The sequence below is a fragment of the Periophthalmus magnuspinnatus genome, chromosome 13 (genome assembly GCF_009829125.3).
Source record: "Periophthalmus magnuspinnatus isolate fPerMag1 chromosome 13, fPerMag1.2.pri, whole genome shotgun sequence".
Classification (NCBI taxonomy): Eukaryota; Metazoa; Chordata; class Actinopteri; order Gobiiformes; family Gobiidae; genus Periophthalmus; species Periophthalmus magnuspinnatus.
In genome coordinates this window covers 7028798-7041442 of record NC_047138.1, presented here as the reverse complement: position 1 = coordinate 7041442, position 12645 = coordinate 7028798, and the positions used below count along the sequence as shown (strand labels likewise).

Here is a 12645-nt window from a genome sequence, read left to right as displayed (position 1 = left end):
GCACACTTGGAATGGATGAATCATGACAAATGGCGGCCTAAAAAAAGATAAGAGTTAGAGCTGGCAGGTGTTTGTACCACAAGAGTTGAAATAAGATGCAGATTGACATAAATTGTAGGTTACCTGAACACATTATTACACTGATCAGAAAAGGCATGACACATAATTGCTCTGAAATACCAGGCTTACCTCATCTATGACAGCTTTGAGCGCGTGTGTTGATTTTTTAACTCAATATAAAAATGCTGTTTGTTTGGCTCGTTTCAGAGAAGGATATTGAATAGGCCCGGAGCTGCACTGATTCAACCCCTCAGTCAGATTGTTCATGCGGCTGCCTCACACTGATGCAAGTCCCGTAAAACCGACCCAGCCTAACAGCAGCGTGTGGAGAAACTATTAGACATGTTTTGACAATTTCTCTTGATTGAATCTTTTTGTCCCTCTCTGGTTTGAACGGATTGAACGCCGACTTTTCTTTCTCCGTGTCTGCATTCTGTCACCGCGCCAGCCCCGCTCACTGTCACTCCGCACAGACACATAATGACAGGCAGGGTTGCTCTCTGTCATTGAAATACATGTATATGACTTAACAAGAGGCTGCAACTGGACAGGCCAGACAGACTGACAGGCGGCCGGTCCACTGCCCAGACCAATGGACCTTACCCCCGCTCACCCCACCTGCTCTGGACTGAGGTGTCAGGAGAGCGGGGGCATAGGCAGCTTTTGTTTTGGCGTAGTTGTTTATTCAGTTATTCGGGAGTATAGCACGACCAAAGAGGTTCTCAAACTCAATATCAAAGCGAGGGAGAAAATGTTTTGAAGGATTTTTACTTTCATCAATTTTTTTTCAAATCAAAAAGGCGTTGGATAGCAATCTGAAATGTATTTTGAGTATTTGAACACAAATTTCTGGCAAATGCATCAATAAAAATGAACCAGAGAAGAGTTTTTGTGAAAAGACGTCAAGTTTTTCATATGATGCAAACTAGCGCTGCACAAAATATCATAATTTGATCGAAATTGCAATTAGACTTGGCAAAATTATCAAATCACAAATGCTGTAAATGTTTAGAATGATGTGTTTTAATACAAAATCTGTATCTGTATCTGTTTAGACCTTCACAAACATATTCTGAAATTCATGAGATTCTTGCATTAGTTTATCGGTTCCTATTGCAGCCTTCTCTCAAACGTTATTGCTTCTCGAGTTGTTTACAATGTGCACTCTGAACAGAACCCTACTTTCCAACTATTTGCAATCTGTACTCTTGTTGAATGTTGAAGCTTTACCCAAATGGTGATTTCACTATTTGACTTTTCCCATACAGAGTCCACTGACTGATCTGCTCTTTTAATCTTTAGATGTCCGTCTCCATCTTTCCAAGCTTGAGTCTAGCGCAGAGCTTGTACAGGCTCCTTTGTGGCTGCTTTATTTGTATTGAGAAACTGGCACGGGCTGTAAAACAAGATCATCATTAGCCGCATGCTTTACCTATGGAAACGTCAAGGATATAATGACTGCTCTCTATCTCTTTAATGGGGCTATGGTGTGAACTATGAGGCCTCGCACAGAATGATTCATAAGAGTTTGGCAGAAGCATTAGTTTGGTTAACTCAGTATAGAGCGATGTCGCCATAGGGAGCGTAATATATTTGAATCATCTGGCTTTGTGCAGTGGTGATGGATGGTGCAGTGGTGGCTGGGGCCTGGTAGTGTTGCTCCCCACAGTGATTTTGCCATTGCGTCTTGGAACATTAGTTGTATTTGCGCGTAGGAGCCATATGGCCGCAGAACACTACGAATGGCCTGTGAACAAGCAGATGAGAGTGAATCAAGTGTAATAACTAGGCTTTCACGGCAGCTAATGAAAGCTGCAATACCCGAACTACCCCTCTGTCAACCCTGGTACTTATCCCATCAACAATACAGCAATGGGTTTAGAACGCAGACATTTGTAACATGAAACCGAGGTGTTTTGGTCATTCATTATGTACATGGTTATGAACAGACGAAATTTGCACCTCAAGCTGTGTGTAATGAACATTTATATACATTTCATTCTATTGGCACAGTTCCTATTGTTTGTTTGTTTCGAACATGCACAGAAAGCTATTACAAAACCCAACAGTGAAGATAATAACAAAATGGGATACAGCTGATCCTTTCACAGGTGGCGTAAAGAAAACCAACCAATAGTGATGCCTTAGTTATAGATTAATTCATACATGTTTGAAAAGGAGTGGGTGGAAGTATAAAGTTGAAACTATAGAGGCTTATAGATTTCAAAGAGGTAATAATGTTGAATTAATGAATAATGAATAATAGTGAATCATCAGTAAAGGTGAATGCTGTGAGTTGTTTTTGTGGAGGGGCTTGTATTCATGAAGATGTTATTGCATTAAAATGTTATTTATTTTGCACTTTTTTCATATGATTAATAATATGAACCTTGTGGCATCATCTTGTCTCTGTAGAGTTGTTTTTGTTTAATGCCATACTTTGCAATATTCTAAGCAACGCAACACTGTCATGGAGTCATAGAGTTATTGTCATAGCAGGTGGTAAATACTCCGCAAGAAACGTTACACAGTGTACTTTTAAGCCAAGTTTAATACTCATTGTATATAATCATTGTACTTGCTCATCACACAGTAGTTGTATGTTATGTATTTTGACGTGATCTGTCAGAAGTGTTGTTCATGCACACGCTCCTCACAGTTTATTCTCAGGCCTCCATATGGAACAGTGCGGTGAAGGTATTTTTAGATCTCGAGAAAGAAACACTGCTGCTACTCACAGCTTTTCTCAACTTCCCTCTCGCCTGGTTCTTTTTGAGCTTTTAGTCAAACTGTACAGGTTACATCAGATGGCTCTGGTTGCTGGATCTTCCTCAAGTTTATTTATGGATTCTTTCCACCTCAAAGCCACAAATATAAATATAAATAGAATACTGTGCAGCTCCATAGCCCACACAAAGAAATGAAAACAAGAAAAACTGTGTAATTCTATGAAAAGTTTACAAAAAAGTTCAGAAATCTACATAGTATTATTTAAAAAGTGGAGAAAATAACCAAATACCATCTAAATTAAGATTTTTTTCTTTTTTTAAAGTTCCTATCTCATAGATCTAATAATGTATTCAGAAATTGGAGCTATAGCCTCTGGGATCTCAGCATCGCTTGCTACTATTCCACAGCCCTTATGTGGTAATATCTCCGTGGCAACGCCAGAAAATGAGACAAAATCCATAATATCCTGCACCAAGTTGTTAGAAAAGAGTGTATCAGCAGAATCAGGGCTGGATGGGCTGAGACACCAGCAACTACTGGTGACTTTGCAGTTTGGGCAAAATGTTAAAAAAGAGATGGAACATTTTTGCAGCAGTGAGAAAAGTAATCCACAGAAGCTGAACCATATGATATTGATTTGAGTATTTGTGAGTGAGTTGACAGTAAGAGGGAGAGTTGAATCACTGTGTATTGTTAGGGAGAGTCAGAGATCAATACAATAAAAAGGATAAATGCATTGGTGATTTCAAACATGTATTTCCTCTTTTTAAAACTGCAAATAAGTGCACTTTTTATTCATGACGGCTACCTTGCCTGAACTATGACTTTTGTGTTCAATGAAAAGACAAGAAGAGCCTGAAAATATGCAAAATCAACCAATTAAACAGGAGAAAATATATTGTGGATTTGATAATTGACAAGGATTCACTGCAATATAAAAATTATCCTAGACCATAGATTGGTTCATAGTGTCTAGTCAACCACATTTTTTTAGTAGTTGACCAATTAATTTATATGCACAACAGCAGAAAGGAAAAAACAAAGGAGTTAGCCAGACTTTTTGGAGTGACTGAGATGCTGCTTTTATCTTCTCTGTAAATATAGTACACAGTGCCCCCCACCACACATGTGTAGATTAGAGTCAGGTTGCATAGCAGTACTTAATAAGATTTGGATGTTGAAGCTGGACTTGCGGCATTACTATGAAAAGCTTTACTGTACATAAACAGTTAAAAGGCTATTAAGGCTGCAGACATGTCATATGCAAACACATTTGGAGTGTTTAATGTCATGTTTATGCAAAAACACCAACATAACTGTACTCACTGAGACACTGAGAAGCAGGGAGTGTGTAACATTGGACAGTCAGGCAGCAGCATAGATGAACTCCCATTAGCACACATGTGTTATTCATGAGGGCAAATCCAGGGTGAACTTTGTTTCATTCATATTCTGTACAGACTTTTCTCATTGTCTGGGGACCCTAAGTCATTCTTTTTATTCAGTTATTTATCTATTATCTTTTTAAAATCCCCCAGAAAGGAGAACTCAGTGAATGACTTACAAGTAAAACGTGGTATTTTCTTAAGCTACAATGGTAATTTTAATCAGTAAGCAGCGAGGGAAGTGTTGGGGTGAAAACCTTGATGAGAGAGTTAATTCACAGCCCAGCCCTGAATCAGCTGAAATAACATATTATCTATTTTAGAGCCAGACTGGCATATATGGCTCTGCTCAAGTCCGCAGCTTTTTGTAAGATACAATTTGAGCTGAATGGCCTTTTTGTGCGAGCGTACAATGAATGTATGACACATTCATTTCTTATGTTTTCATTTCACTTTCCCTTGCGTTGTGTCGCTGGTGGCTGTACTGTGGCTCTATTCAAAACAATGCAAACAAAAGTGATTCAGCTCTTAATGCTTGTCTGACTGGCATCTTGTGCTTGCCTCAGACTCCATAAGTATGCCTTACATGTGTTGTGAATACATGCACATTCTACTGATTACAACTGACAGCAGTGGAGATGGAATCAGCACAGAGGTCCAATTTCACAGTTGTTTGACAGAGCACACATGCCCCTTGCACAGATAAGAAGTAGGCGGGGCTGTGTCTCCCCTGACACATTGTTGGCATGCATATGGAAATATATGAGTCATCTCAGCATGCGCCTCAGCATCCTCTGCTCCCGTAGCTAAAATATTTATCTAAGCAGGCATTGTTTCTTTGCAACACAGTCAAACACAATTTCGTTCAACTCAAATAAAGTGATTGCCCTAAATCATCTTTGCTAACGAAATAAATGGTAGAGGTAGTTGAAAATGCAAATACTTCAAAAAGCTAGCTTGTAATCATTTGTTTTGACTGTTTTGTACTCTAAGCCTTTTTCACATAAAAATTGAAATTCTTGAAAAAAAATCTATTGCTTTGTATTACTCATCTGCAAGGAGGAGCATCCGTATGTGTCCAACATCATTAGCCAGTCTCTCTATTCTCAACGTTCCCATTCTCCACTTTTCCTTTGTAGCCTTGTATTCATTTTTATGATTGTCTTTGCTACAGGCTTATGTTCTACTAAAGACATGCCTGAGTAAAGGTGGTAATGAAAATACTTTAAGACTTTAAAAAGTGTAATTATTTCAGAGCTGGCGCAAGATACAATCCATGAATAATAAAATATCCTGGTGGTAAGGCATTAGAAGGCAGTATTGGATTAAAATCAGATAAAACATAAAAGCAAAATATTCAATTTGGTCCCTGTCTTGGAGGTCACTCGATGTGAAGTGACACCAAATGAAACAGCCGTGACACTGGCCTTGGCTGTGGGCACTGCGTAAATGCAAATGATTTTAAATAGAAACTCGAAAATGTATTTTGTCAGGTCTTGTGATTTTTGTTTAATAAATTCCAAAACATCTTTATTTCCCAGAGGCACTGCAAATGGTTGAACCCATTTGTTCAGTCAGGAGGTTGCCATTTCTGATATGTCTAGGTAACAAAAGCCAACCGAGATAAAGATTGAAATAAATTGCCTAGCTCTGTGCTCCACGCTTTTAGCTATTACAGTGTGGCAGACCTGAAGTAGACGGTAATGCGCTAAAAACACCATATCCTCACGCAGCTGTTAAAAATAAAGCCCTAATTCAAAGCATGCACTGCTGTATTTTCATGTCACTTTGTAGTTAGACCTTTCCCCGCTCCTGTCTTTCTGGGTTGTGCTTAAGCGTGAACAATCACATCATTTACTGGACACATTCCTCTGCAGCAGGATGCATTTCTATTGTTGCCCAGTCAGAGCCTTAACAAATAGGATTAGATTTGTGCCCGGGTAGGCGCTCTCCAGTTCACGCTCCACGCTGCACCTAGACACCGAGAATTACAGCTAAAGGTCAGTCAAGTCAGACACTGAACGCCACAGCTTAAATCCCTCTCGCCCCCAAAATGCCCGCTAGTCAGTAATTCGTAACCCCTAAACTCCAGCAGAAAAGCAGCAGGATTACAGTGGGTGTAGAAAGCAACAAAGGCATATTGGAGGTGGTGAATCAGGCCTCCATTAAGTCGTGAATAATACATTTAAGTGCCTAAAAGGTTAGACTATTTTTCTACTAAAACAGAGTTAACATTTTACTGAAAAAAAAAGAAAATTCTGGGTGAGCTTTATCATTTTACTTCCTGTTTGGACATGGGCAGCAGACATGACATATGTACAGGTGATTCTGTAACTTTTACCTAGCAACAGTAATGTCGACAAGGATTATAACTTATTTTGCTATATGAAGCTGTAAACTTTGAGAAAAATGCCTGTCTTAAATACATTTTCCATACATTTTATATCAGGCATGCCCAAACTGTGGCCCGGGGACCAAATGCAGTCCTCAGACCAATTTTTTTTGGCCCTCAAGCTTCCAGGTGAATTGGCCCATATTACCTTAAACAGTACTTTTTACTGTACATTTCTGAAAATCTATTTTAACAAGTCCATCTCAAATATTTAATATGTCCCACTGAGGATGTAAGCAAGAATAAAGGTCTAGTGGTTCAGTTTAACTTGTAATAATATCGCAGGTTTGAAGTATTCACTGTATTGGCGACCAGTCTATTGCCCTCAATCGGCCCTCAGGTTTGTCTGTGTTTTTATATGTGGCCCTAAATGAGAAAAGTTTGGACACCACTGTTTTAGATAAAAATTTTCCATGTAAATGACAGAGATTCCATTTCAAACTCCGCGCTACCTCTTGCACTTTTATACATTTCTCATCAACTTTTTCTCCCCCCAAAATGACACTTCAGTGATGTAGAACTATGATAAATATTTACTCTAGGTACTACCCCACCAAACAAATTTAGAAACATGAAAAACCTCATATTCATATCCATTTAATGAGTCGAAACGGGCTAGAGGTTGTTCTGCGTTTGAGATGGATATAGTTCTGATGAATTTTGCATAAGTCCCTATAAGTTTCCATTTCTAGTGTGCATAGAACCATATCGCCAATCTCCAGCTCACCAAAGTTTAAATACACATTCCACGGCCCATTTAATGACACGCAAAAAGACGATCGCCGCTTCTGCTCAACTGCAAAGTGGTGCCAGCTGAATCAGGGATTGGACTGTTAATAGCAAATCTCCCCAAGGTGCCCGAATATTGGGAATGATAATTTTGTAGAAAAAGCTGCATATGCCTGGCATGACTAAAATATTGCACAAAGGATTTCATCAGCCTCATAGAAACATCTTGTGACTTCTTGAAGCAGGTGTTATTGTTTGCTCAATTCAATAAACATGTGGAGCTGACGGTTTTGTGTGGATTCTGACTGCAAATAATGACACTGAAATATGCGCCGAATGAAGCAAGCAGAAATTAAACTTGTAAGAGAAAAAAGTCACTGAAAGTTACACTGAGAGACAGAGCAGGTTGTTTGTAATAAAAACAAAACAACCTAGAAAGGATTATTTTCCATCGGTGCCTTGTGTACACGCATCCATAGCCTTTCCGTTTCCTATTTTGATTCAAGTCTGCGTGGTTCAAGGTGCTAGTGGTAGAACAAAATGCATTTAGATCAAAAGTATACAAAACTCACCAACTGCGCTGTCTGTTTTTCTGTTTCTCTGTTTGACATTTTTACAAACTGCGGGTGAAAAGTGGAGTGTAAGTAAGACTCACCTGTCCTTTGTGTTTGCAGGCTGTGGGTTGGAGTTCCTGCTGGTCTTGTGTGGGCTCGACTTCTCCTGGTCTTGCCCCCTAAACTGCATCTGCTACACCACCCCCAGCACCGTCTCCTGCCAGGCGCACAATTTCTCAACGGTCCCTGACGGCATCCCACCGGATAGTGAGCGCATCTTTCTGCAAAACAATAAAATCCACCTTTTACGTCCGCATGATTTCAACCCCAACACAGTAACTCTTTGGATTTACTCGAACAACATCACACGTATCGAGCCGAAGACTTTCCACGGCTTCACCCAGCTGGAGGAGTTGGACTTGGGGGACAATAGACATCTGCGCTCCCTGGACAAGGACACCTTCCACGGGCTGATTCGGCTCAACGCGCTGCACTTGTACCACTGTGGGCTCAGCTCTCTCCCCAGTAACATTTTCCGAGGCCTGAGAAACCTGCAGTATCTGTATTTGCAGGTATGTTTTTTTTTTTTTTACTTTTAATGCAACACGCAGCAGTTTAGAAAAATGATTTGATGCAACACACAACTGCATCACTCTGACTTTTTTAGTTCTGTACTTGTGATTTGATGAGCAACTAGCTATTATTTAAGAATCTTTATGACCATGACCAGGAAAAAAAGAACAAAAATGTATGTAATCTTAATTACTTTTAGAGCTTTTAGACGTTTACAGCTAAATGTTACTGGTATATTATATTTTAGTGCAGTAATTTAGAAACTCTCCTGTCTCTAAAATGTGCTTTATAAACAAGTTTAGATCGGATTGGATTATGTCACTTGATGACAAATTCAAAATTGGGATGTGTCTCTTTACCATAGCTGCACATTAAAGTATGAATATATCTAGTAGCACAGGAGGTCGTCATATTACTGTAATTATGGCCCCTCCATGGAATCCTACTTCATTATACCAATCCAAGGCACTAAAAGGGACAAATGGATTTCAAATGGCATAAAATTTTCATAAAGTCACTGTACATGAGTTTTGAAAAATGTGAGAAACAGAACTTCACTTATTCCTCACTTACCTTATGCATTCTGAGCATCCTAATGATTCAGTGTGATGAGTTTATATGCACTTTTCACAACAGAAACAGAAGAGAGTCACAGAAGAGTCAGGTACAGGGCCTTTAATTTTCTAAAATGAAAACTCACCATATTGATTCCCAAGTCTAACAAGATACAACCGAGCCTTGATCACATTATTCATGAGTCACACAGCACATACTAGGTCTTAATGCTTTCTAACCTTACCGCTCTGTGTACTTTTGTCTCCCACCTTAGGATAACCACTTAAAGTTTCTCCCTGATGATATGTTCTCGGACCTCCACAACCTGAGCCATCTGTTCCTCCACGGGAATCATCTGTGGAGTCTAAACCAGAACACCTTCAGGGGGCTGCGGGCTCTGGACCGTCTGCTCCTGCACCAAAACCAGATTGAGTGGGTTGACCGCTTGGCCTTTCACGACTTAAAACGCCTCACCACCCTCTACCTGTTCAACAACTCTCTGATACAGCTGTCCGGACAATGCTTGGACATGCTTCCTGGCCTGGAATACCTCCGGCTCAACGACAACCCCTGGTCGTGTGACTGCAAGGCCGTGTCGCTATGGGAATGGCTAAAGCGCTTTCGGGGGTCCACGTCCACTGTAGGTTGCCAGGCACCATCAAACATGATTGGGAAAGATTTAAAAGAACTCCGTAAAGAGGATTTTCCCAACTGTTCTCCATCTGAGTCCAGAGCCCAGACCAATAATATGTCTGGAACGGTCAACCCATTCATGAATCGCGGAGTTGTGGGCAGCCCCGGGAATAACGGCCATTCACCTCGACCAGGCCGTACACGAAACTGCACGAAACCTCGGATTCGGGTGAGCAAGGGGAAGGAAGATAATGAAGTGCATCATTCCAAGGAGGTCATGGCCGACAAGGATGATTCTTCGGATATGACAGAAGGAGGAAAACACGATCACACTCTTCCAGATGGAACTGTAACACGGAGGAAGCAAAAATGCACCCTTCGGACCACTGTACGGCCTCCTAGCGGGGTCCTGCAAGCCAACAATAGGGCGACCTTAACCCAGTCAATATTATATGTCTACGCCCTTTCAGTTGCTTTGGTAACAACAAGCACTGACTTTGTTCGCTGACCTTCAAAGGATTTGGGAACTCAGCTATCACACACAGAGTCAGACCCTGCGCTCCGGCTTCGGCATACAGGCTTGTGTAACTTCTGTGTGTGTGTGGTTATGTCTGTAAATGTCCTGTAGGGGGCAATGAACAAAAATAAGATTCACAGCACAATGTAAGGGACTAGGGAAGGTCAAGAACAAGCTTGCACTGCCACTAAGCCAGAATGATTCAACATCCATCTTTGTCATAGTCCGAAGAATGGGAAAAAAGTGGTATAAGTTAAAGTGAATTGGAGAGAAGGATGGGTGAGTAAGTTCAACAACAGACAGTGACGGATTGAAAGTTAAATGCTAGTTGCCTTTGTGTTTGTTTTTCTAGGTTTGTCCATGTTTGTTTGAGACTATCAACTCAGAGCCAAGTCATATCAGGAAAATGTGGCAGCAATGTCAATGCAACACAAATTTTCATACGCAAGAATTCTGACGTACGAATGTGTCCGGTACAAAGGAGGAATAATGTTCTCGTTTATTTTTTTTGGTTTGCGTCAACTATAATTGCCATATAATTCAGCTTTCTGCATTATTGTGTTCATTTCCATTTCGTATTATGTGCATCTTGATAATAAGCTGCTAATTGTTTCGCCATGACAGCACTGACATTTTCATTTGCTCTGAAAAACAAAAACGTCTCTGGGAATACAAGCTGTGAACATCAAAGAATCTGTCTATATCTTGTGTCAGATGTTGTTTGATTTTTAAGACAATAAATGGACCTAAAAGTGGATGCTGAACGCCACTGCAGGGTGCAACTGGAGCCTTAGTGGTCCCGAGGGTGCAAATTGGGTGCTTTTCGCAGTGTGGTTGTGCTGGACAGACCCCACTGAAATCGGGCATCCATTCCTCTGAGAAGAACCCAAAAGAACAATGTGTTAAAAAGAGTTGTGAGATCAATAAAACATTACAGATATGACTGGAGCGTGGGGACTCCTGCTGGGACTACTGAGAATAAACCTCTTTATAAAAATGATGCGATTTTCCATGGATATTTGTCATCCAGGACCAAGACAATCGCGTCGGATGTATTGAGGGAGACGCAGTACAATGCAGACAGGGACACTACAGGATGTGCTTCTGCAGATTTTGTGCCTCCCATAAACTTAAGAAATGAGAACTTCAGACATTACAGACGAGAGGACTGTGCAGTGGATATAAATCATTTACTGTATACCTATGAGAAAAACAATATTGATGATAACAGGGTTTAACTGCTCCTACTGTCCCCAGGAGTCTATGATTTTGGATTATCTGGTGATTCGTTAATTTGCATATTTTTCATAATATATTTTTAGAGCCATTCTTTGTTAATGCACAAGCCCCATACCTCACATAATTTCCTTGTTTGTTCAGTTGTATGCCTTCAGATTCTTTTGTTGTCACCAATGAGTTGTTTCTGTAGTTATCATCGAAGACCAACATGACTAAAATGTTTATAAAGATATTAAAATCTATATCTTCTTATGTCTACTGTTCCTGTTTGAGTCTTTATTAGTGCTTTATCACAACAAGAGGGACCTGTGTTCGACCCCCGGGCTGGGTGGGGTCTCTCTGGAGTTTGCATGTTCTCTCGGTGCCAGGTTCTGCTCAGGACATCCCAGTACTCCCCATCAGCCCAAAACATGCACATAGACTCAGCATGATTTTACTATCGCTGGGGCTAATGCCAGAATTATTCTGTTTTTGTTTCAATAAAAATCTATTTGTATCTTACATAATTTAATTATGCCCCTTTTTCTTTCAGGGTGAATCTTCATCTTACTCTCGCACCATTGTCCTAGAGCAGTTTGTCAAAACAAACAAAAAACAAAACATATTTTTAATGAGGTCAGTAAAAGGAAGAGGGCAGTCAATCAAAATTTTAGGCAATTTTACGACTGTAGCAAATTGTAACTGAATGTTAATGGAAACTGTACTAATTTCCAATTGATTCATCAGTATAATTTAACTATAAGATTATGGCCCTGAAGGAACTCCATACTTTATAAAGGGTGAAGGTTATGCAATGAATCACTGTTTTGTTCTTGAAAACCTGTACCATCATATTTATTTAAATGTATTTAAATGAGGTATTGTCAATATATAGCTCTTCCCAGCCCATATTCTGTTTTCTTATAAAACCCATTACTCATTTAACCACCTGAGATGAACCTTTGTGGCCACCAATGGTATAAGGTAAAATGATATACTGTTGTTCAATAAATCTTTGAATAACACTCCAGAGATATTAATGAAAGTGTCATACAGAGTCTGCAGATATTGCTGGCTATTATGATTATTAATGGTCCTTGAAAACAAATTCAATTTCCTTCCTCTAAATCCCTCTCCCTGGGATAGAAATTGATCCACAAGTAAATGTTCAATTTAATATTTTTTCAGATTCTCTTAAATGATGAATGAGGGCAGACGGCTTGGTTAATGCCAGAATTGGTTGCAGTAATTATATTGAAAACTCCAACTGGTGTATGACACTTGCACTCCCCGGGTAGT

General features: G+C 40.0%; 1 protein-coding gene across 1 annotated transcript in view; it reads left to right on the top strand.

Moving 5' to 3' along the window:
• Nucleotides 1-11618, top strand: part of rtn4rl1b (reticulon 4 receptor-like 1b) — a 129225-nt gene extending 117607 nt beyond the window's left edge. The window contains exons 2-3 of the mRNA XM_033977617.2: nt 7971-8422; nt 9253-11618. Of these exons, the coding sequence (XP_033833508.1) occupies nt 7971-8422; nt 9253-10119 (1319 nt within the window). The 3' untranslated portion in view covers nt 10120-11618. The remainder of the gene's footprint in view (nt 1-7970; nt 8423-9252) is intronic.
• Nucleotides 11619-12645: the final 1027 nt, after the last annotated feature.